This window comes from Cyanistes caeruleus, chromosome 6, assembly GCF_971803275.1.
Source record: "Cyanistes caeruleus chromosome 6, bCyaCae1.hap1.1, whole genome shotgun sequence".
Classification (NCBI taxonomy): domain Eukaryota; kingdom Metazoa; phylum Chordata; class Aves; order Passeriformes; family Paridae; genus Cyanistes; species Cyanistes caeruleus.
In genome coordinates, this window is record NC_141706.1 from 22,468,820 (window position 1) to 22,493,054 (window position 24,235).

The 24,235-nt window shown below is 42.8% G+C and overlaps 1 protein-coding gene across 7 annotated transcripts in view; it reads left to right on the forward strand.

The window, feature by feature from the left end:
- The window catches only part of MOB2 (MOB kinase activator 2), a 108,965-nt gene that overhangs the window by 78,476 nt on the left and 6,254 nt on the right, over positions 1–24,235 (forward strand). For 3 of the 7 annotated variants that reach the window (XM_086895636.1, XM_023928946.2, XM_023928942.2), the window contains exons 2-3: positions 20,205–20,365; positions 21,570–21,663. In XM_086895636.1, coding sequence (XP_086751762.1) covers positions 20,205–20,365; positions 21,570–21,663 — 255 coding nt within the window. Of the gene's footprint in view, positions 1–823; positions 1,395–4,607; positions 4,941–6,519; positions 6,977–20,204; positions 20,366–21,569; positions 21,664–24,235 lie in introns of those variants that run through there. The other 4 variants (XM_023928941.2, XM_023928948.2, XM_023928944.2 and 1 more) reach the window with 4 other exon arrangements.

Sequence of the window (24,235 nt, forward strand, 5' to 3'; positions counted from 1 at the left end):
CACATTATGCCACACCTGCCACATTTTTTGTGGTGATCGGGCTCTAAATGCTACAACTGCAACATGTGGGCAGAGCTGCCTGTCCAAAAGGGGTGTAGACTGGTTTTTACCTGGCATGGCTAAGGAATTGGACACACAGTGCCTTTCTAAGGTCTGTTAGGAAAACGCATATCCAAGTGATTTATCCAGGCAAAACTGAATGTGGCTCACAATGGACCTTGTGTTTGGGGAGACTGCTTAACCCAAGTGCTTGCTCTTAACTCTGGTCATAATGGCAAGTCACCTCTTGCTGTTTATATCCTTATTCTTCTTCACCTTTCCTCTGTTTAAACGTCTCTGATAAAGTCTGGATGTCATTGCTGGGCTGCCATGTGATATGTACGCCTGCCTGTAGCTCTGGTAGCCCATGCCCTTGCTCGTCACACAGAGCACCGAGAGCAATGCAAAGCCTCGCTGATAAAAGGCGTCATTATTCCCGTTTCTCCCCGGGAGTCCAGCCCTGGCCCCATTACGGACGGGGCCCGTAGTGCAGACAGCAAAGCAGGACGTTTGCCCCGTGTCCTGCTCCGTCAGGCACCGTCCTACTTTGCCTTGCTTATTGTCCGGCTGCCTAGAAAAGGGGCAGAGGATGGTACTGTCGGTGCTGGCAGCCGCGCTCCGCCGTGCCGGCACCGCCCGGGGGTGCGGAACGCGGCCGGGCCGCGCTGCCCGTGCGGCCGCAGCGCCGAGGGGCGCGGGGGCGGTGCCGGGCCCTGCTCGGGCCGGTTCGGGGCCGGGCCCTGCTCGGGCCGGTTCGGGGCGGGGCGGGCGGAGGAGCCGCGGCACCGCCCGCCCCCAGCGCCATTGGCGGGGCCGGCGGGGGCGGGCGGCCGGGACAGCGGCGGGGAGCCCGGGCCGAGCGCCGCTCCGCTCCGCTCCGCACCGCCCTACCATGGTGGGGGATCACTGCAGCCTCCCCGGTGAACGGCCCGTGCTCGCCCAGAGTCCCAAGCCCGGATTAAGCTGCAAGATGGTCCTGCAGGCGGTGGGCAAAGTGCTGCGGTAAGGACGGGGCCCACGGGGCATCCCGGGAGAGGAGGGAGCTGGAGCTCGAGTGAAAACTGCGGCCGGGGCGACGGGCGCTCCTGAGCCCCGCTGCTCTCTGCAGGAAGGAGGGAGGCTGCTTTTGGCTCCCTCTGGATCCTGTGTAGCGATCGGGGAGGCTGGAAGTTGGAAGAGCAGTAAGCGCTTGGAGACGAACGTTTGCTCACCCTTAATACGGCAGTTGGGTCTTGTTGGTGCTTTCATGAGAACTGGCTTTCCAAGACGTAAGCAGACAGCGAAGGTCCTGGATTGCCTCAGTAAGGATTCCGACCAAGATGCTACATATGCTTTGGCAAGTTTTCTACAGAAATGTAAGATGAGGGGGAAAAATTGCTCATGCAGCTCAGAAGGGCTTGTGTGAACAGTGAGACGTGGATGATTGCTGAGACCAAAACCAGACTCCTTGGCAAAGGATGTGCGGTAGTTTTGTTCCGAGGAGTTCTGACCCGTTCTGGTTGGCAGGGAAAAACGTCACCACAAATATTAGGATTAGGAGCCTCGTTCTTCAACAACTGCAGCTTTTTTTATTTTGGTTGTGTTCAGATATTCTTCTGGGATCTGTGGAGATTTGCAGTGCTGCTCCAAAAAGGAGCCTTGTTCCTCCAGCATAACTTTATTTGGCAGGCTTTCGTTCGTCCCCGTTTCCTACTGTCTGTTGCCAATTGTTAAATGTTTGTCAACAGAAACATTATCCCTCTCTTCCTCTGTTGACTCATGTCTCTCCCCGAGCGAGTTTAAGGGAGCCATTTATTAAAGCAGGGTGTTCTGATCACAAAGCGGCTGAGCTCTGGCTGGGGCTTCAGCTAGAGGAGCTCGCTGAGCTTGAAGCAGCCTCGGTGGGAACAGCTGCTGAGATTTGCTCTTTTAAAAGTCCTGTAGTGTAGTTGGTTGGATTTTTTTCTTCCCTGCTAAAAATACTTAACCCTAGAAAACGTTAATTTAAAGAACTGAAGGGGGTTTTTTTTTCAGCTTTTTAACAAGTTTAATGTCCCTTCTTTGCATTTTTGTGGGGCAGCGTGTCTATAATTCAATATGGTGTTACACAGCTGGTCATATCATAAAATCCTTTGGCCAGAGACTTGCTATTCACGATGTGAACCTTTTGAAGTTTTTGGTAGCTGTTCTATTGGCAGCTCTCCCAGATGTAAATAGATGGGTGCCTCTGTAGGGAAGAATTGCCAAACCTTTTGTTAAGTATCTATGGCGATTTATTTTAAAGTATAGGTAAGTTCTGTGATTTAGCAGTGAAACATATCTTTTTAATTTGTGCAGCACACACTTTCTAAGAAGTGGAACATTAACTTCAGCCTTTCTTCTCTTACTGGCATACGTGCAGAAATAGTGCATAATTTTGCTTTTCTTCTGAGATTTATTTTCGATGTTTACTATAAAACTATTGTGAAAGCAGGAGAACATTGTCACACATGCAATGCTTTGAACTCAATAATTAATAGCATAACTTTATTTTGCTGAGCTGTTGCTAGATAGAAATGATTACTATTTTGTAGATGAGTGTTCTTTTAATGTGTCTTTTTGTTCTGTGTTATCTCCTTTTGTTTGTGGTTAGAGAGCAGTGTGAAGTCACAAAAACTTTCTTTAGATGCCAGACTGGTTCTCTTATTTCTCCTCTAGAATCTGCTTTGGATGCCTTATCTGACCTTATGTGTGTTACATCATCTTGCTTTGTTCTATAAAGCATAAACTCATCCTATTCTGTAAAGAGCTCAGGCAATGTGAAAGCACAGGCACTGATGAGGAGCCAGGTAGATGCTGCATCCAATCAAATTTCCTTTTTGCAGAAATGGGATATTAGTGCTTCAGAAAGTGTAAGCCCCAGTTAGTGATGGCAGGGAGAAGGAGCCACATGGGACCTCATTTAGGCTAAAAATGGTGGCTTGTTGGTGACAGCTGGGATGGGATTTCTCTGAACAGAGGCACCCACAGCTGAGCTTCATCTACATTATTGTCAGTAGACAAGAACAGGGACCCTAAATGTCCTGGAAGTGCAATGCCACGCCAATAAAGTGACCATCTCACGTGGTAATACATACATTGTAGTCATAAGAAGTTAAACTAGATATATCCCAAATTACTGTAGTGTCTTGCCATCACTTTCAGAATCAAAGTGGTATCAAATACCGCTTCTAAGCGTGGCCACCTGAAACTGCTGATTGAGTTTTCTGCTCTCTACACTATGCTAAACTCTGTATGGAGTAATTTTTCTTCTATTGATCAGGCCATCACCAGTGGCTTGGTGATGAGATCAAAGGGTATCTTGCTTGTGCACAGCCTAGTGTTATGAGCAGTTCCCACTGCATTTTAGGCCCTTTTCTCAGGCCTAACTGGGAACTATCAGAATCACAGTTTCCTCCCAGCCTGCCAAGGAATTGCAGAAATTCACAATGGACAAGGGATAGAATGCTTGTGTTCACTCTAAACTGCCTCCACTCCCGTCTCTCTCCTGCTTGTGAATTATAAAGCTCAGTTGTTCTTGTACAATACTTAATCAGTTTGATTTCCTGCATGGCAGATTTGTTGTGTTATTTACGCTGAGTGAGTAGTTACAACTAACACACTCGATGCTTTTAACGTGTAGGTCCAGCTCCTCCTGCCCGCTGGGTGCTGGGTACTGTGTGTGTCACACGTTAGTAACAGCTGCCAGAGGAGGAATCAATACACGCAGGAAACGAGGAGGGAGGTGTGAGGAAGCAGAAAGATTTCATGAGAAGAGCAGTCCTGAGAACCTGAGAAGAGTTTAGAAGAGCGTGGGGGAAAGACAGCTGAACCATAAAGGGGGGAAGAATGTAACAAAAGCAACAGATGTGTTCTCAGTCTTTCTAATTAATGTTTTATGAAAACCATGGTTAGGTTTATTGCTCTTTTAAATTATTAGTGATTCAGCTGTGAAGAACTCTGGAGATGCTTGTATCTTTCATCATATTGGTTAGTAAACTGTGTTTAACACTTCAGGGATGGGAGCAAGGCTACGCACTTATAATGATTAAAAAAAATTGAGACACCAGTAGAAAAGTGTCATCTCCCCTTTAAATTAGTCACAGCATAGCTGAGAGGTTCCTTAACACGGTGTTTAATTAAGGCTGTTTAATTTCATTTCACTTCATATGTTTTTGAAATATGTTAATGTAATTTCTTTCCCATTTCTGTACAGAATGGTGCTATTATTTAACCCACAATTAGAGAGCAAGAAAAACCTAAAATGGATGCAGTTTTTCTGGTTTTTGTTACTTTGATTTCTGTGAGTTGGTGGTTCTTGAGAGAGATGGAAGGGGAAAGGGCAAAGAGTATCATGTCAAAACTTGGAATACTATTCTATTTTTAAGCATTATTTCATTAATTGTCTGAGTTTCTTGTGACGCTGTGGATTCCTGTCAGCTTCCTTGCAGAGGTCTGCATTTTACTGGCCTCAAGCAGCACAAAGTGGAAGGAAGACTGAGGTTTCTGGGATCTCTCCCTTTATTGGTCCCAGCAGATAACAGAGCCAGCCATAAGCGTTTTTTGGAGCCACACGCTGCTGATTTCAGGACAAAATGTTCACTCTCTGTGCCAGTGCATGAGTCCTGATGTAGATGCTTGAGTGTGTTTGCAGTGCTGTGACACTTTGGGTCCTGTGCTGGCGATTTTCAGAGGCTGTTCCCTGTGCAGCTTCCTAGTTCTATGTGTTTCCTTCTAAGTCTCCAGTGAAACGGAATCCCTCTGGAATAGTTGACTATTAATCAGGGATACGGTGGTAGGGAAGAGGAATGATGCAGTCTACACAGATGTCACTGTGTAATGTCTTTTGATAAATTCCAGTATGGTTTATATGTACACATTGTCCTGGATGAGTGTGGAAATAGGTAAGTTAAAACTTCCCTTTCTCATGAGAGCCTCCCTTTTTACAGCATTGTACAGGCATTGATTTGGATAGCAACTAAAAACAAAACAACCAACCCCTCTCTTTTTTGGGTAAGTGCTTTTCAAGAGTGTAGTTATTTGTCTTCAGTGATAGGGTGATAATGATTTTTCATTTGGATAAATTAGCAAGTTTGAGTTGGCATTCTGGATGCTGCTATGTATTTTTACAGCAAGAACTTGAAAGTTTTTTAAGAATTAAATTCCGTCTCTTATTTCTCAATTCATACAAAGATGAGGAAGAAACCAGATTGATTTTGGCATTGTATTCTGGTTTTTAAGTGATCATGCAAGGTTGTCTTGTTGTGTTCAGGAGCCGGAACATAGGTGGGTAGAAGCAGAGGAGCTTCTCTGCTGCCTGGACTCCCATGGCTGAAGACAGCTGTTGTCTGTGATGCTTCTATGTGTCACTAAAGCAAATATTTAAAAAATTAATCCTGTTTTATTCTAATTTTGACAGAAACATTTTTCAGCAATTTAGTCCGATTCACAGTATTAGAAAGTATTTAGAAGAGCCTTGTTTAACACTAGCTAATCTGATTAATGCAAAAGCCTGGGACAGGCAGAACAGAGAAGGAAGGGAGGGCAGTATGCAGGGAAAGGGACTCAGAGGCAAAATGCTCTTCAGAGCCACATTGGCTATTTTTATCCTGTTCTTTTTCTTTCTCCCTCCCACAACTTTCCATTGTACTGAAATAGTTCAAAATGTTTATGGTTCAGGGCAACTGACATCGCTAGTTGTCATGCTGTGTCCTGCTGAATATTTCTGTAACAGGAGCTGATTCCTCATTCAGTGATGGCCTTTTGGGACTCTCAGCTGCTCACAAAGGACTGGTGACACTATGGGACAGTAACATCTTGTGCTTTGGCAAGGGGTGACCAGGCAGGAGGGACTCTGGTGGCTCTTCTGTGGGAATGGGAGCATGGATATGCCTGTGGAGATTGTTCTTTGACACGAGTGTCCTGTCCTCGGGACAGAGCTGGTGACAGGAGGCAGGCCTGGGTGCCTGGGTGGCGTTTCCAGCCTGATGGACTTACCTGGCTGGGATGTGCCTGCTGGAGAGGCAGCTCTCCCTGCATGTGCTGGGTGTTCTCAGCACACACAGGCAGCAAAGTCTCTTCTGGCTGTAGACACAAAACTTGTAGTGCTCTGCATGGCGCTCAGCCGCACGGCGAGCTGTCCGATACCTCTGGCAAAGCCATGTTGTGACTGGGGCTCTTGCTGGAGCTCAGGACTTGGAGCTGTGCTCTGGAAAGATGCTGTGTCTCACAGGCAGGTCCAGCCAGCACTCCTCTGTTTCTCTGGGATAGTACTCTGCTCACTTGTATTCGCTGCAGGAGTGTCACACCCCTGGGGCATTTGTGAACATCAGTCAACCGTGCACAGTGTATTAACTTAATGAAGAACTTGGTGTCTTTCTTCAGAGGTATTTACAGCATAGAGTTGTGTTTTGGTTATGTGTTCCACATCCTGTGAAGCGATAGCCAGAGGCAGAGGACTGCTAGAATTCTCAGTGCTGAAACAACCCTCTAAGGTGTCTCCAGAGCTCGTACAGAAAGGGCTCCTGGCCAAGGTTTAATAGCATTTTCCTCTTGTTTAGATGCAAAAGTGTGCTTTTTTTACTGAAGGTGCCTCCTGGACACTTTACAAAGAATCTATTTGACTGTATTCTCAGACTTGTGAAATTATTCACCCTTCTTTTATCTTGTTTGCTTGGTATGCATATAGGATTTGTTCCAGATTTTAGCTGCTTCTTGCAGTCTGGAATATTATTTCATTTATATCTGAACAAAGTATGAGTGTGCAATATTAATCCTTCTGGGAGTTGACTACAGTTCCTGGTTTGTCTCTCTGTTTCCTATGTTGCAATAGCCCATGTTTCTGGTGCTGCTCTTTATGGGAAAGTTATCCATTTCACACAATTTGTGTCTGCTGTTTAATGGGATCTCAAACATCTGTGTACTCCAAGACTTTCACCAGGTAGGTTTATAGGAGAAAAAAAAGTCCTCTGTAGAAGAGCTTTCTCTTGCCATTCTTGTTTTTTAAGAGTTTTTTCAGAGATTTGGTGTTAGGAATGTGATCTCCTGAATAAATCCTGTCTCTAAGATGGCTGAGAATCTGTCTGTTCCATGATACATCTCTCTGTGATTACCAAAATTGAGTTTGTTAGAGTGTTATTTTGTTGTGGGGAATTTAAAAATTCTTTCCTTAGTCTTTGGTGTTGAGAGGTTCAACAGAATCTTAACTAAAACGTCAGCAAATTGCTGTCAGAGAAGAGATGTTGCATTTCTTTTGAGAGCTGCCAGCACCTAGTCTCTGGAAAGGGAAGGAGATTGGTGTATGTGATGTATGGATTGACCCTTTCTTACAGCTTTCTGAAGAAAAAAACTGCTTCTTTGCATGAATGGAGCCCATTAGCACTGAAGCCAGGTTGCTTGAGCTTGTCAGAAAATTCTGCTGTGTTAATTTTTCAAGTTCTTTTTTGTCTGGTATGGAAGTAAGCTTAAAAGTGCTTTTGCTCAGACAGCAGGAATGCATGGTAGCAGATGCTCCCCAGGTGAAGGGAACATTGTGGATGTCTGTGTGATTCCTTTTATTTTTAAAAAAGGGAAAATCAGCAGTGAGTGCAGCTGTCTTCAGAAGGGCAGGTAGTGGCAAAATATTAAAATTCTTAGCTTACTACCTGGAAAAAGTAGTCCTGGCACACCATCCAAAGTACATGGAGTTACTGAAGAAAGAAGGCTTGGGTCTCTTTGTTGGTGGTGTATGTAACTTCACACAGAGGTGGGATGACATGATGTGCACCTTGGTGGCTCCACTCACACCCAGATTTGCTCTTCAGTCCAATGTGTCCACATATCTCAGGCTCAGAACACCATGGTCTTACAGGGAAGGTGCTGACTGTCAGCTTTGCTGATTCCTTCTTTTATAGAGCCCCTAGTTTTGATGTGACTGATACATTTCTTTAGAACTGTGCAGGGAAAAGATAAAGCTTAGGTCTTGAGACCACATTCTGTGTGGGATAGAGGGGAAAAGCTGTATTCTCTCTCAACAGAAATAGTTATTTCTGTTATTTTTTCTATTGCTTTGCAATATAGAAAGGTTTTGTCATGTCTAGGTATATCATTCAAATCAGTACATTTTTAAATCCACACATAGCCATCCCTTTGAGGGCTGATGCTGGGTTGCAAAAGGTGAGGCGGAAGTGTGGCTTCACGCTGTTGTTTGAGCAATGTCTCAGGTGTTGGTCTCAGCTTCTATGAACCAATCAGTTGCAAATCCCACATGAAGAGTTAAAGATCCTTTTTGTCATTTGCACGTGCAGCCAAGGGAACAAAACCACTTCAGTACAAAACTGTGCATCTAATTTTAGTATTTGTTTTTGAAAATTACTAGTTTTCCTTAACCAATTTCTTGGTTGTGCTTTCAGCATTTAATTAAAAGACTGAATTTGTATTTTAGCAGGCTCTTGGAGGTAACACTACAAGTTTGGGTAGATCTGTGAGTTTTTTCCAGGTTGCTAGTGGTTCAGTATGGCTATAAAGGTATTTCTACTTGCTTTTCAGTCTCCTGTGGTATATTTGGAAAAGTAATAAATTAGGGTTGGGAATCGCTGCTGTCTCACTGGCTAATTAACAGTGATCTAACTGTACCAGTAATTAAACTATTACCCACCCTACTATTTTTTTCAATCAGTCATTCGGATGTTCTTTACTTTGGCCTATGAATCCATAGTTTGTATTTTAAATAGATTTTTTTTCTTCCTCTGCTGTACAGAAAAGCTTCAATGTGCTGTTTTCTAAGAAATTCTGAAGCAGCTGTGTGCTGTTGTTGACAAAACTGAACAGAGCATTGCATCATTCTGTCAAAAATCTTTAAAAATTAACTGCACAGTTACACTTAGTGAAAGCTACTAATACGTAGTTTGTACCTATTATTTGTTAATGAAAGTTACGTAGTTAAGATAATGCTTTGATTCTTTTTCCCACTGGCTTTCTGACCCTGTAAAGAGACACACAATTTACGCCTTATATGGACTTCAATTTTTAAGTTTAACAAGATAGTTCACGCTAAAACTGAAAGGCCCTGCTTCTCCTCACAGGATCTGGTCTAAGGCATGCCAGGAGAGATGACTTTGGTTTAAATTAAAGCCAAAATATTAACAAAAGGGGGGGTAAAAACCAATTTTTGTTCTCTGCCATTGAGAGGTGACCTTGACTCATAATACTTTCTAGTGAATAAATATCCTTTCTAATTACACTGCTGTGCTTAATTTAAAGTGTAAGAGATGAGTTTGTGAAGCTTGATACAGACGATGAAAATTTTAGGTGGGGCTGCTTCCGCACATTGGTATTTCTTTGCTCAACTTGCTCAATAACTAATGACTGGTAGATGATTGAACTCCCCCCAGCTGTGAGTCTCAGTGCAGCAAGGTGCACATGTGTGTGCTAGTACACATGCTTTAAAAGTGAGGTGACAGGTGCAGGCATGCAAAATTGCTTATGAATAGTGAAAACAAGTTCGATTTTTTTTCCCCCATGCTATCTGAGTTTATACTGTGTACTGAAGCTCCTGCAAAGAAAGCTGAGATGTCTGAAGTAGCTGTGTTGTTACCTGTGTTTCCATGTGCACTCTAAGTTGTAGTGTGCCCTAGCACATTTGTCTCATTAAAGCACTTTTTTTAGATGGAAAGTTGACAAAGTTTGTGTGAAGGTATCAGCTGTTAAAGTCCTGCCTACTGTGTGATATAGGTGTCGTTTTCCAAGGTGGAACTGTAGCAGGAAGGCAGGTGCTGAACTTATTGAGTCTCTTCCCAACAGAAATAACTAACTTGTCCTTCTGATGCAAGACACTTTTTTTTGTCTAAATAGTTGTGATTTCACATTGCAAGTACATGAAACACTATATGCACCTATCTTCCAAAACGTAGTATGTGGGTAAGCTTGACCTGCATATCTAACGTGGCTTTGTTGTTGCAGGTTTTCTTTAGGCTTCAGTGGTGCATAAAACCAGTCTGTATTGTCAGATAATTTTTGGCTGTTGTTGTACAAAGAGAGTTTGCAAGACAAGAAGGCAGTGAGGAAACTAAACCATTTTTTACAAAGGCAAACTTGTCTGCACCCTGGTACTCTCTGAACAGAGCGAGCTGTCTGCATTTGTATATCTTGGGCTATATAGCAAGAAGTCTGATTGCTGAAGCCAGGTTGCCATGGTGAAATAATTCCCAGCAATTAAAGCACAGTTCCATCCTGAAAAGCAACTCTGTGCAAGCTATGTTGTGAAATCCTGCATTTACAAGGCCATGAGGTTTCCAAATCAAATTTGCTTGGTTTAGAAATAAAAAGGTAGTTTTGCAGTCTTCCAGCTCTACAAACTTCATCAGGGTTGGGACATAACAGTGCCTTCAGTGATTTATGTGCTCTGCTGGTGAACTCCCTCCCTGCAAAGGTGCATCGGAGGGTACTGGATGTGCTCATCCAGAGATAACAGGGCTGTATCAGAGTAACCAGGAGGAGCAGTTGCTGCCAAAATCTGAATTTAATAATGACGTAAAAGTCAAAATTACTCCGTGTTCCAATAGGAGATTAGAGGATAATAAATCACTGATTAAATTAATAGACATGTCAGAAAAGACACAGGAAATATATTTGTTAATTGAAAATTGTTTGTGGTTTTACTGCAGTACATTAAATTTTTCTTTCAATTTTCAGAGTTTAAAAACCTTAAAAGAGAGGTAAAAGGGTTTTTTTCCCCCTCAATTACATTGTTTTTCCTTGTTCTCTGCAGGCAGCATTTATGGTCTTTAGAGTTTCAAATTGTCTGCTGAGTAAATACTGCTCTGAATATAATAAAATACCTGAGAGATCTGTGTTTGTCTTCCCCAGAGCGCAAAAGGTGTTAAAAGCCACTCCAAAACTTGCTTTCAAATCTTGGTGCAGATCACTTGTTCTCAAGGTGCTGTGTGCGACCTTTCCACTGCAGCACATGTAACAACCAGGCTCGATGGCTCTGCCATTGTCTGCTCTCAGTTGAGAGCACATTTTCTCCTTAGTGTGTTTTAATTTGAGAAATGTAAGGTATGCTGTAGATCTCTGCCTTGGACTGCAATGTTTTTTGTTTCAGAGAAAGAATTATTTATCTCTGCTGGTTTCCAAAGGTCATTGGAGAACTAGCTGAGATGTAAACATTTACATGTGCAGATATCTCTGGTGAAATGAATCCTGGCCCTACTGTGCAGCTGCAGTATGGGATTATGTTTAGCAGTGGAGGATGATGAGGAAGCATTTGTGTTGCTTGAGGACTAATGGCATTTTTCCTCCAAGGGAGGCAAGGATACAGGAGCATCCTTATCTTGGTGTTTTGTATGGGCCTGATGGGTGTGGAGTGATTCCCTGGGGACTGAAAGAAGCTGTGTGTTAACAAGACAAAGCCCAGATCAGAGCTCCTCCAGCCTGCATTTTCAACTGATCGATGGGCAGAGCTGTCCTAAAGAGTCAGCATAGGATGGCCTCTCCTGTCCCCACCCCAGGGTCTGCTCTGAGTGCCATTCCAGGGGAGGAGGAATTGCAAGCACAGGAGAATAAACTATGGGACACCTTCTCAAGCAGAGATTTGGGGTTTTCCCTCTTTCTGCTCAGTTTTGGCTTCTTTTCAAACAGTTTGCCAACTGGAGACTTAAAAAACAACACAAACAACCAAAAATCACCACTCCGTGTCATTCCCAGGCTCAGGACTTGGGCACCTCTGACTAAGTGCTCTGCCGTGTGGTTTGTTCTAGGCATTGAGTAAATTAATTGTTGCAACACTTAGTCTATGACCTACTGAATCTCTGTTACCACAGACCTTATTTGGCTCCATATAGAGATGTTGAAAATAGGAAAGACTAGTCCTTTTTATTTCCTGTTCCACAAATTACTATAAATCTAGAGTGTAGTAAGTTGCTTAAGAAAACAATCTTCCAGAGCCTTCGTGCTGGCACCTCCAGATTGGGATATGTGAGGGCTTTTTGCCACCGAGGTAAAAGAGAACATTTCAAAATGAAGAACAACTACATATTGCTTGGGTAATTTTGTTTATTCTAGTGAATTGTTTCTTTTAAATCACATCACTGGCTCCTAGAAATAATAGTAATCTGTTTGTTTCCCACTGGACATGGCTTCCCTGGTGTCCCAGCTGTGTTATCTGGAGGGGAACCTGGGTCAGGAGGCTGGATACCTCTGTTCAGTCTGGGGAGGAGTTCTGGCAGGTAGGCCCAGGGAAGAAAGGGAACTCCAGTGCAGCGTGTTTTACCACAAGAATGCACTCTGCACATTTTTGCAGCATTAGCTGAGCTGTGGCGTGCCTGGCCTTGCCTCTGCAGCCCTTCTTCCCAGAGCCAAGAACCGCATTGGAGACAAGGTGGGGGACCCTGGGCGCCAGCAAAGGAACCCCTGGGATCAAACAGGGGAATTTATGTGCCTCTGGCACCACTGTGGGCAAACACCCAGCTTGTGCTGGGAGGTGAAGTACCTTCGAGGCAGGAAGCATCAGAGCTGTTTGGGTTGGAAAAGACCCTTGAGGTCATTAAGTCTGCCATTAAACCATATCCACACATCATAAATACTTCCAGGGATGGGCTCCAGTGCCTGATAACTCTTCTGGTGCAGAAATTTTTCCTAATACACAGTCTATACCTTGAGGCCATTTCCTTTGGTCCTATCCATTGTTACCTGGGAAAAGAGACCTTTTCTTGCTGCAGCCGCTTTTCAGGTAGTTGTAGAGAGTGCTAAGGTAGCCTGAGGCTCCTTTTCTCTTGGCTACACAACCCTAGATCAGTCAGCTGTTCCCTTTAAGACTTGTGCTCCAGCCCTGTCACCAGTAGGTAAGTGTGGAGTCCTGCAGAAGGGCACAGAAAGGCCTGATGTACCAGACATGGCATGGTGCAGGTGCCCCATGTTCTCCTTGCTTTGCCAGCAGCACCAGCTGGAGCTCAGTCTGGCCCTACAGAATGTTTTGTGCTTTCTGTTGAGAAGCAGCATTATGAAATAATGTTATGGCACTTGTCATCCTTAACATGCCTGCCATGCCTTGGCACCGACTGTTTACAGCAGAGCATCCGGAGGCCAAGCAAAGATTCCCTTTTAAGGCAAAGAGCCACTATGAGAATCCCGAAGAAAAAGTTTCCCTGGCATGTAGGGTACATTCTTCTTTCCTCCTCCTCTTAAATAAACTATTAGTAACTTTTAAAAACAGAACAAAAATGAAGAAGCAGGGCTAGAAATGCTGCCAAAGACGCTTTATGCTGCGCAGCCCCCTTAGACCTACACAGCAACCAAGCCCTGGAGCTAACCAGGAAGAATGAAGAGTGAAGCTGAGGTCAGAGGGGTCTGTGAGAGACCTGTGGCAAGAGGAGATTGGAATGGAGACTGCCTTAAAAAGCTTAGTCTCCTTCCCTTCCACAGTCCTGGAGAAAAGCACTGTCCACAGCAGTCTGTGAACAATTGTACTGAACGCTGCCCTGGGATTTGGACTTGCTTTCCAATACCTTACACAGCTTCCTTTCCCATGCTGATGTTCTTTCCTTCCCCAATCCTGAACGTGGATGTGTACATCTAAGATTTGTGGTCTGGGTGTGCTGTCACGTGGCATTTCCAGCTGAAGACTTAATGGTGATCTGGGTTAAAACAGGATATGGGATTGCAGAAAAAGAGGTGCTAATCTTGTGCTGTTTTAAAGAAAGAGGGGAAATATAAACATCATCTCTAACGTTGTTCTCAAAGGAAGGGCAGCTCAACTGATGTTTGAAGGAAGCTGTTATTCCCCTTTTTGTGCATGTTCTACAAGTAAACAAAGACACTGAATTACCAAGAAGAGATTTAAGCTCCATAGCCCTTCTAAGTTTCCAGGTTTTGCTCTTAACTGAGGAGAAAAGGCAGTGGGCTGCTGGGTAGGAAACTGGACAGCGTTCAAGAGTTTGTTCCTGACCTGTAAGGACCGGTGTAACCTGCTTCTTCATTGTTCTTGTCACTTGGACTCATAAATTTTAGCTCATAAAACTGTTTCCTTCCTGCTATGAATGGGTTCAGGACTCCCATGCTTACGCAGAATGTTTGTAACCAGAAATTAACTGATAATTTTTTTCCCGTAAAGGGCCACATAAAAAACCTATCAAGGTAAAAAGTATGTCTGTGAGCAGCTGACCTGGTTTGCCTTACAAAAGGCATGGCTTTCTGTGCATGGCTGAAATCAGTGTTTTTCCTTTCTGAAAAGGGAGTACAGAAGAGGGAGAGACCTTGAATATTGGAATTTTTTTGCCTTAATGTGTTTCACTCTCTCTTCTGTTACACTCACAAAGGGGAGAGAAGCTAAAATGCAAACATCCAGTATACCTTTCATTTTGAATTCTAAACCCTTATTCACTGGAAGAATAAAAACAGTGTTCATGAAGTTTGGCCTGAAGGACAAATGCTACAATGTTGTCTAACTGCATCTCTAATTTTGTCTTTCAAGAAGCTAAACCCCCATCCTTAGACTGCCAAAAAAGTAGGTTTTGGTAGGAGTACCTCACTTTATAACACTCCATATAGTGGTGCATGTTTTAAAGCACAACACTTCAAAAAGAAAAAAAATACAGGATAAAAAAAATCGAAGGCCCAGATGGTTTGAGATATCAGCTAGTTCAATGTGTAGAGGTGTACTTGGAATATGGTGTTGCTGTTGCAGACAGTAATCTCTGTAAAAGTTCTAGTTGGGAGTGCACCATTTAAACTCCAAACTTCTCCAGATTGTCAACTGTACAAATTGTAAAGTGCAAGCCAGGTTACTTGAAAATAATCCCCAAATCCTTGATTGTTGTTTTTAATATAATTTGGTTATATTTCTGTGCGCATCTTTGGTTTTGATGTTCCTTAAAACATTTTTTTTCTTTTTGTGTCATTTCTTTGTGTGCATTGCTGTGGACTGCAGGATTCTAGTCTCACCAACACTAATGGAATATGTCACAGCTGGATTGGCAACAGTTGAGACTTGCTCTCTTCTGAATTTGTGGGGATTGCTAGGATTATAGCAGTTCACCTTATGTAAGGAATAGGGTCAGTTGCTAAAAAAAGCCCACAAAACCCCACCACATTAATCACAAAGTATGTGTCTTTGTCCTGTAAGGTTCGTGGTCTATGGTGATTTTCATCCTCACACACTTGAGATGGTTTGTGAGTTTTGAAGCTTGCAAACAGAGGTGGATTTGCCATGCCAGGCCTGTCAGACCTGTTCTGTAAATATTCCAATGGAAATTGAGGTGTTTGAGACTCAGTTGGAACCTGAAACTAGTGCATGATCCAGAGGGTACATAGTGATGGGAGTTTTGCCTGCAGCTCTGGTCATCACCACTGTAGGCTTTTTAAATAACTAACTTTCTAAAGTTTCTCTTATTTCCATTTTAACATGCCAGACTAAAATGAGAAAACCCACTGATACAATGTACTTCCAAAAGAAAAAGTAAACAGCCATTCATCCCAAGGACAGTTAGTTTGGTGTGGAGGATGGGAGAGGGGGGATCAAAGTATCATCAGTTGTCCTTGAAGGGATTTCAGTTTCAGATGCAAGGTAAGAAACTACACAGCTTGCTGGAGACAGCAATAAATTATTATAGCTGTGCTGATTTCCTCTGAAGAAAAGAGGAATCCTCAACTGGTAGAAGTCATCTAAAATAGCATGGTCAGTTTAGGAAAGTTTGTCATTCAATAAATCATTAGTCTTCCCTCTGTGTGATTGACCTGGGAATAAAAAATGTGCATGACCAGAGCTATAGATGCCTGGTACGATTCCGAAGTGATGTGAATGAACTACATCAGGTTATGAAGCACATCCACATTGGGATGTGGAGACATTTGAGTCTCTGGTCCTTCTTCAGCTAAATCAGAGTGCTTCATGTTTGCTTCTTTCCAAACAAGCCATGTTGGTTTACACTGAAGCACATCTTTAGCATTTGTACCATGAATCAACTTCGAACCTTACAGCCAGTTTCTGCTGTAAATGACATGGGAACAACACTTTCTCAAAATGGAAAAAAACTAAACCTTGACGGTGTGTTGAAGATACTTTGAAGTACAGGTTTTTTTAAGCCATGAAACTGCTGAGCAGCTGATCAAAAATTTAATGAGAAAGATTAGAGGAGGAGCCTTATTAACTGACATGGGATAAAAAAGCACATTTGGAAACTGGCAATTTTATTCAATCTTAACAAAGCAGTTAGACGGGGGAAAAAAATCATCAGTGGGCTGCCACTTGGTGGAGTATCTTAAACATCTCTTTCTCCTGTGAAATCCAAGCAAACTTGCAGCTGATGTGTTTTCTAGCTGGACACAAGGCTGGGTGTGGCAGCCCTGCTAGAAACATTAGTGTTGTACAGTCTTTGCCTGGCACCAATTTTCTGAACCTTCTTCTAAGACTTCAGGAAAGTGATCCCTCTTCTGCCATTCCCCATCACTTTTCCCTCTCTGAAATTTATTTTTGGGTGTGACCTGTCCTGTGGCATCACATTCAACCGAGTGCCTAAAACCAGAGGCAGACCTAGCCTGGGAATTGTCTGAGGAGTTAGTTTGTACTCTCGTTTGCCTCTTGGTAAAAACTATGGAGTGCTGTCTCCTTGAATTGCCTGAAGATGTTTCTTTCCTTAATTAGCATTTAAGTACTAATAGACAGGAGTAGTCTAAGCTGTGTACAGACCACCAAACCACTGCATAACAGCTACTTCTGCAGCTGCTTGGGTGATAGTTGGCGTGGCATGGACATGTTAAGACAAATTTAGCAAAATTCTCTAGTTTTTGAAGAAAGACTCTTGTAAACTCGAATCAGGACATGATGTGCCTATAGCTGTTTTGAAAATTCTGCTCTTTCTGTGGTCTTAGATGACACTTAGTTATGTTTTCCAATAAACAGTCATATACAGGTGATGAATTTTGGTGTTTCCTGAATAGAACAGTAAAACTCTACTGTTCTTGACTTTTTTTTTGTATTTGTGTACTTTAAACATAAAATGAAAAATTAAGGAAGGCATCTTGAATGAGAAGAGCTCACAAAAAGGAGGTAATGGATTTCACTTTGTGCCTTTGGAGTTGAGTCCAGCTGGTGTTTTCTTAACAGGTTTTTGAAGCAGCTCTGAACTTGGATGTAGGGGTGAGCAGAGGGAAGAACGCTTATTCCTAAACGTTGTGTATTTAGTAATCCTGGTGATTGTGAATAAATGAGCTTTGGTTTATCTGGAACATGGAAGTATTCTTGATAGATTCTTAATCATATGTAATTGTGTTTCTAAAACAGGGTTTTTTTCATACTGCTGTATGCTCCAGCTTTGTAAGTTTAAAAAGAAGATACTTTACACTATGGGCTGGTATTGATAGTTCCCAAATTATCTTTCTTTGTTTTATTATTTTTTTATTTCAGTTTGTACTTAGAGTACTGGGTCCATGTAATGTTCCAGCTGCAGGTCATGGAAATGCTGGTGTAAACAATTTCTGTGGTCTTGCTGTAGTCTCAGAAGCTGCAGAAGGTTAACAAGATGTTTGTACTGCACATGGCAATTTGACATTCAAGTTTCAGTGGTGTGAATAAATCCTCTGATAGCAGTGATTCTGGGCATTTTGCAAGTTCTGCAATGATACCCAAGAGGTTCTTTTTAAACCAAGCCAAAGCCTTGGAAAGGGGCTGAGCATGGAAGCTTTTGTTTGAAGTGCTCCAGTTCCAGCACAAGGCAGTTATGGAAAGGCTTACAAAATCTATTTAAAAGACTCAAAGTGGCTGCATGTTCTGATCTAGCAGAGAATTGGCATTTGTGTGAAAATGAGAGGCTTTGGATTTTGCAAAGGACAGTGTAGTGTTGTTTACAGTAGCAAACTCGTGAAGTATATTTAGTATTGAATTTTTGTTTATTCTCTTGAAATGGGGAAGAGATGCTGAAGTGAGGATGAGGTACACTCCACCCATTCCCATGTGATGGAAGGCTTGCCTCAGTCCAGTGTGTCTTGCTTCCTCCTGTGGTTTTCCTCCACAGCCGCCTGACAGACTGCCTTTGACCTCTTTGTCTCTCTTTCCTCCTCCTTAACAGAATGCTTTTAGCTGGTGTGGCACAGCCCTAACCTGGGGCCCTTGGTTTAATTATGCTGAACTACAGCAAAGACAGAAACTCTATCCAAACTGCTTCTCACTGATAACTTTTTTTTCATCAAGTGTGGTTAATGCGGTTTGTCGAACCAGTCTCTGAATCTGAAGGTATTTTCTACATGACTGTTACTAGAACTATAATTTTCCTAAAAGAATCAACTTATCCTTGAATGTCAGAATCCTGGTCCCCTCCCCCCAGCCAAACTAAACCCAGAAACCACTAAATGTGGCATATGCAAGGGTTTGAAGACAGGAATAGTCTGACAACCAGGAGCTGTTATCTAACAGATTAACCTCTCTATTAAAGAGCCTTGCACTGAGGAACAACTGAATTCTCATGTCCTAAAGCATCCCTTTGTTGAGCAGCTATGAGAATTAGTCCAGTTCACTTCATTAAATAAACATAAGGGACAAATCCTGCAGGTTCCATTTGGATTGGAATGCACTGCTGTGGAAAAAAGATTTGGCAGGAAATGTGCATGAGTACAGCTCTTGCGCTGAATTCATCCTCACAAATACTGCCTTTAGTTTATTTTCATTCTGTATTTGTATTCTTTAGAGAGATGTTCTGTGTTGTATTATTTAAAAATATGTCAGAGGTATCCCCTTTTAAGCCATGAAGCTTACCTTTCTCATTAAGATAGGAAAGAAAGTCTGACCATCTGTTCCCTGCCAGACACCTGCAGTGCTTTCTGCACAAGTTTGAGTGCTGCTTTCCTGCCTAAGGTGCATCTCAGTCTCTCCTTGCTCTGGTAGGGATTATGTGGATGATGAGTCTTTCTGAAGATGGGTTTAATAAACAGATCAGTAAAGAGCCCATGAAGAGAGAAAACTGAGTGATCATATTTTCTTTAAGAAGAGCACTGAGACTTCAAACTCTATTCCAGGAAAGATGTGTATCACATCCTCACAGCAAAAATTAAGCCTGTGTGTGTCTCAGACAGGAACACAGTTGGAAGATTATTTAAGTGTGTTAAGAGCCAAAATGTGATGTCTGTTTCCTTTGGATGAGATCTTAATGAGTTTTGATAGCAAACTTAATGCAGTCATCTGCAAAGGTGGGCTTGTCTTGGCTTTACAGATCCTTAAAAATCACTTTAGCAAAGACAGCCTGACATTAAAAAAGAACTTGCATCTCTTCCTTGCTTTTACATTATAATGGACAGCAAGTATTGTCCTATGATTGTGCCTCACCATTAAGTACATCTTCTATCTCTGCTTAGGAGGATTTTTTTTTAACTGTAGAAACACATGGATGTTTGGATCACATAGTCTAAAAGATCAAAGTGCTTGACCCACTGTCCTTCCTCTGAAGTTCGACTGAATCCCTGGTCCAGGGTTGGGTTGGGAGTCTATTTAAAAATAAGTGAGAGGAAAACTCTAGTCATTACAGCAAACACTTTACAGATGTGAGATGAAAAGACAATATGCCATAGAGATAAATGTCATTTATAGAATGTGGTTTCTGTGCTTTTATAAATCCAAATGGAAGATTATTTCATAATGCATTGCATTTCCAAGGGTTTTCAGAAAAGCATGAACTCAGATCTTTCTGTCCCAGGTATCCCTAGAATTGAGAAAACAGGTTTTTTTGTGGTTAACACTGCTTTTAGCTGGAGTCACATATGTTCACTCAAGAAGGCTTCTGATAGGGCTTGGAGAGCAAGGAATGCTGTAGGCTTTGAACGAGCAGCACCAGCTTTTCCAGCTATCTTCTTGCAGCAGCCGGATTTTCTGTTTCTCTGACTCCTGTTCTGCAGGTGACCAGGAACTGTGTGACACAACAGGTTGTTGATCCTCACGTGGGCTCCTTCAGGCACAGAGCTGTCCTGCTGTCACCACTCTTCACAGGCCTGAGGAGGGACCAGTGCTCTCCCAGGAGTGTGCAATCTCATCTGGCCAAAGGGCAGGGGAGAGGGAACAGCAAAATGAAGCTATGGGGAAGAGAATGCAGGAGGAGCAGTGTAAAGGCAAATAATACAAGGATTTGGATGAACCGGCTGCTTTCAGTTTTCTGTAGCTGTTCAACAGTAGATCTAACCCGACTTCTCTCTTTTTTAATCTTTTGCAGGAAGTCCAAGGGAAAGCCAAATGGTAAAAAGCCAGCACCAGAAGAGAAGAAACTTTACCTAGAGCCAGAATACACAAAATCCAGAATTACCGACTTCGAATTTAAGGAACTAGTGATGTTACCACGGGAAATAGACCTCAACGAGTGGCTTGCCAGCAACAGTGAGTATTGTGTTCATGCAGCTCTGAGCTTGCTGTCCATCCTCAAGAGGCCATTCATTCACTCTTTTTGCTATTTTCAGTGCTTAGAGAAACACTCAGTAGTATTTATGCTTACTGTGTAATGCATGTCATTATACCTTGAGTGGTAATTAAACTGTCTCACGCACAGCCCAGCTGTGCTCAGCAGCATGAAAGCCTTGGTGAATTTCCTCCTTCCAGCTCCCTCCCTGTGACACTGAGAGCACTGCAGTTTTGGATGCTCTTTGGAGAACCATCAAGATTCCTGTTGACTGCTTGCTAAACTGGCTGCTTCTGGATGTTTCTGACTACAGCTGCTGACCTTCCAGAAGCATTGTAAAAATATAGTTTCTAAAGACTTTATGTAAATCAACTTAACCCTAAAGCCAGAAGTTGTGAAGTCTTTTGGTCAGATTTTTTCCTTCTCAATCCTTGCAAATTTTGGTGGAATTACTGTGGATTTAAACAGTAGACAGGCTGAATTCAGAGATCTGACCAGCTACTGTGACTGAATGTTGTACCTGTGCACTTCAGCCCTGATTTGCTGTACTTTCCTGGGCTACTATTGCCAGTCTTCACCTGCAGCTATGGCCTAGCCTTGTTTATGTTTTCAACAGTGTGTGGTAGTAGCAAGAAACTACTTTAAACCACATACTAAGAAAGTTTATAGAGACTCATTAAGAAAAAGTGAGGTGCCCCATGAGAAGTATCAAGAAGTTAAATTATCTCGGGAGATTTTTAAAAAGTAGAAGTGTACCAGGTTTCATGCTGGTTGTTTTTACAAGGAGATGTGTTGTGAAAACTGCTAGTGCTGTTTTCTAGCCACTGTAGATTTTAAGTCTGGCTTCAAAAGAACATAGCAAATTGTTTGCCTTCAGCTTATAGAGTATTCTACTGTAAAGGTGAGACTGATGATGGAGACACTTTCCAGTCTTGCTGCTTTGTGAGTAATAAGAGCTAATGCATCATGGTGCTTTCATCTTAAAACAAAACAAGAGCTTTCATTCTGTGTACCTCTTCATTTTGCAGTTCATCATTAGGCTCATTTAGCTAAATCATGTTTAAATTTGTATGCAAGCTCAAGACTGAGGTCGCTTCACTTGCTGTATTTAAATAATTGTCTGGAGGATAACCAGTGTTTGAAAGTATTTTACTTCTGAATTTCTTTCCTTTGTTTATTTTTCAGCAACAACTTTCTTTCATCACATCAATTTACAATATAGTACAATCTCAGAATTCTGTACAGGAGAGTCATGTCAGACCATGGCAGTGTGCAATACGTAAGTCAGTAGTTTCATTTATTACATGTGCAAGGTTTCATGTCTTCAGAGTTGCCTGGGGGAGGATATTATTGTTGGATGGCATCAGGCAAGTGTTTTACAGCAGGTCTCTACTTGTTGAGAATGTGTCAGCTGTGCATCCTCTTCTCTCCCTTCAGCAAGGTGGTGTGGTGGACATCTGTTTTTGTGGAGGACTAGAAGGATGAGAAGCTCTGAGTGCTCTGAGCTGGTTTTGTAAGGTCAGATCAGAGAGGCAAAGGAACCATGTGTGTGCTTGGGGGAGAGGGAGAGGAGGGTGTTACGGAAACTTCCCTGTCTGACCATCCAGGAGCCACTCTGGCAGTCAGTTGTGAGCTGTGGGACCAAGGCCCCTTCACAGCTACACATCCCAGCTCACTCAGACCAACTTTTCTTACTGGCTCGACCCACGTTTTCCATAACAGAGTCTCGGATATCCAGATCCTTAAACTTGGTACAGTAACTAAATAACCTCGTAACAGCCCAATGTGGTGCCTCCAAGGAAGGGCTCCAAACAAAGGAAACCTGGGCTTTTATACTCTCACAGTTGAAAAAGCCTGAGTCTTGGGGTTGTCAGGTCCTGCTATGTCTCTGAGTGTCCCCTGGCTAGGCTACAGGTCCCCATGTCCTTTGTTGTGCCCCTGCCACAAAGAGCTGAGCCCTGAGCCTGCAGTGCTGCTCATGGAAGTACCTGCAGTGAATGTGCTCTTCAGCTAGGGCAGGGCAGGACTGTCCATACTGGTTACAGTGCTAGGATTCCAGAGAAGGCAGGGCAGGAGTAGTGAGTTGTGAAAACCTCAGAGGGTGCTTCTGAGAGCCAGAATGCTGACACAGCTCCAGGCTGCTGGTGGATAACCTCCAGCCTGATGTGAGCCACAGCCTCTCTGCCTGAGCCCCTGGGCACTGAGGACATAAGTGGCAGCTTTGCAAGAGTAAGGAAAGCTTAATGGTTTGGTGTTTCTTCGCCTCTAGAACTTAGTAGACTTTAACACTGACTAGCAGTCAGTTCTGAAAGAAAGCTTTGTAGTGTTACTGTACAGTGTGAATATAAGAAAAAGTTACGATAAACTTCTGCTGCTGATGAGCACAGTCCAACGTGATGGAATATGAGTACCAGTCAGGACTTACTCATGTAAGTCTGTTGTGTTTAGGGTTTTTTTCCCTCCAACATGTGTTGATAGTCCTTTTCTTCCCTCCTCTTGCATTTCCTGGGATTAATTTACTTGAGATGGATTTTAAAAGAGACAACTGGGCAGTTAATGTCAGTACATCAAACAACATCCCAGGGAATATGCAACAGAACCATAGCTCTGTGTTGTATCTCTGACAGTCATTACATAATTCTTCGAAGGAAAGCCTTGCTTAATGCACTGGGCTATCTTGTACACTTGAAATTAATATCAGGGGCTTTCTTTGAGAGCGCTCAGAAGCATGCAAAGTGTATGGAGAGTATTTTTGCATGTAAAAGTTGGAATAACTTTAATTGTCAGTTAAAGACTGTTCTAGAGACTTTGAAACCAAGCTGGAAGAGAAAGTAATAAATCTCTGCTGGACCCAGATTTTATCAAAAGGAGACAGCATGTCTCTAAATAAGAAATGGTGTGCAGTAAGATGAGTATTTTGTTGATTCTCATTCCCAGGCTTACTCATGTTTAAATTCCTGATGCAGCACTGGCTGTCCCAAGCACTGGGTTTAACTGCTGGTGGGAAATAGTGGCTGAAAGGAGGTGTTAATGGGAAACCTGCATAAGTTTTGCTCCATTCTGCTCTAGTGATCCTTAAACAAGAGCTCTCTGTAAGCACCTTGTGCTGCAGAATAAAGAGAGGAAGTGCCTGTAGGCAACTGCAGCTGTAGCCTGTATTTTTAAGTGGTAGGGTCTGATAGCAGAATGTTCCTATCCTTTGTTTTGGAAAACTGAAAAATTGTGCTGTTTGGGAATAACAGGAAGCATGTCTACACTTGGGTGAAGCACTTGAAACGGTTTGTGCATAGCTAAATCATAACAACCTCAATAGCAACCTTCCTGTACTTGGGGGAAGGTGCCTGATTCATGTTTGCAAGTTGGAGGCTGCTTGCTGCTTGGTGAAAAAGCCACCAAGGTGAGATCAGCTGCCTACACACCTCAGCATAGTTCAGCTATATAGGCCCCCTTCATAATTGTATTCTCCAAATCCTGATCTTTTTGTTCTGCCCTTCCTAGCTCTGGTAAGCTAAGGATGTGCTTGTGTTGGAGAGCCAACCAGCTGCTGTGGCTCATTGTGCCTTGGACCTGTCTCCAGTGTATAAAGAGAGACGCCTAAACACTGGTGTCAGTTGCTGATTAAGCTGTTGGACACTCCAGGCTTAGCCTTCTGTGACCATGATCTGTTTGTTGCTGTCCTTTGGAATAAAATAGCATCTGGCTACATAAGATTGCCATAGAATTACAGTACCTTGGAATTAAGGTGCAGTTTGCCATTTTTTCCCATGTTGATTTCTTGGGTAGTTGCATATGAAAGTCTGCATTCTGTTCCACTTTTGTATTTTCCCTGCTGAGATCTCTGTGATATATTT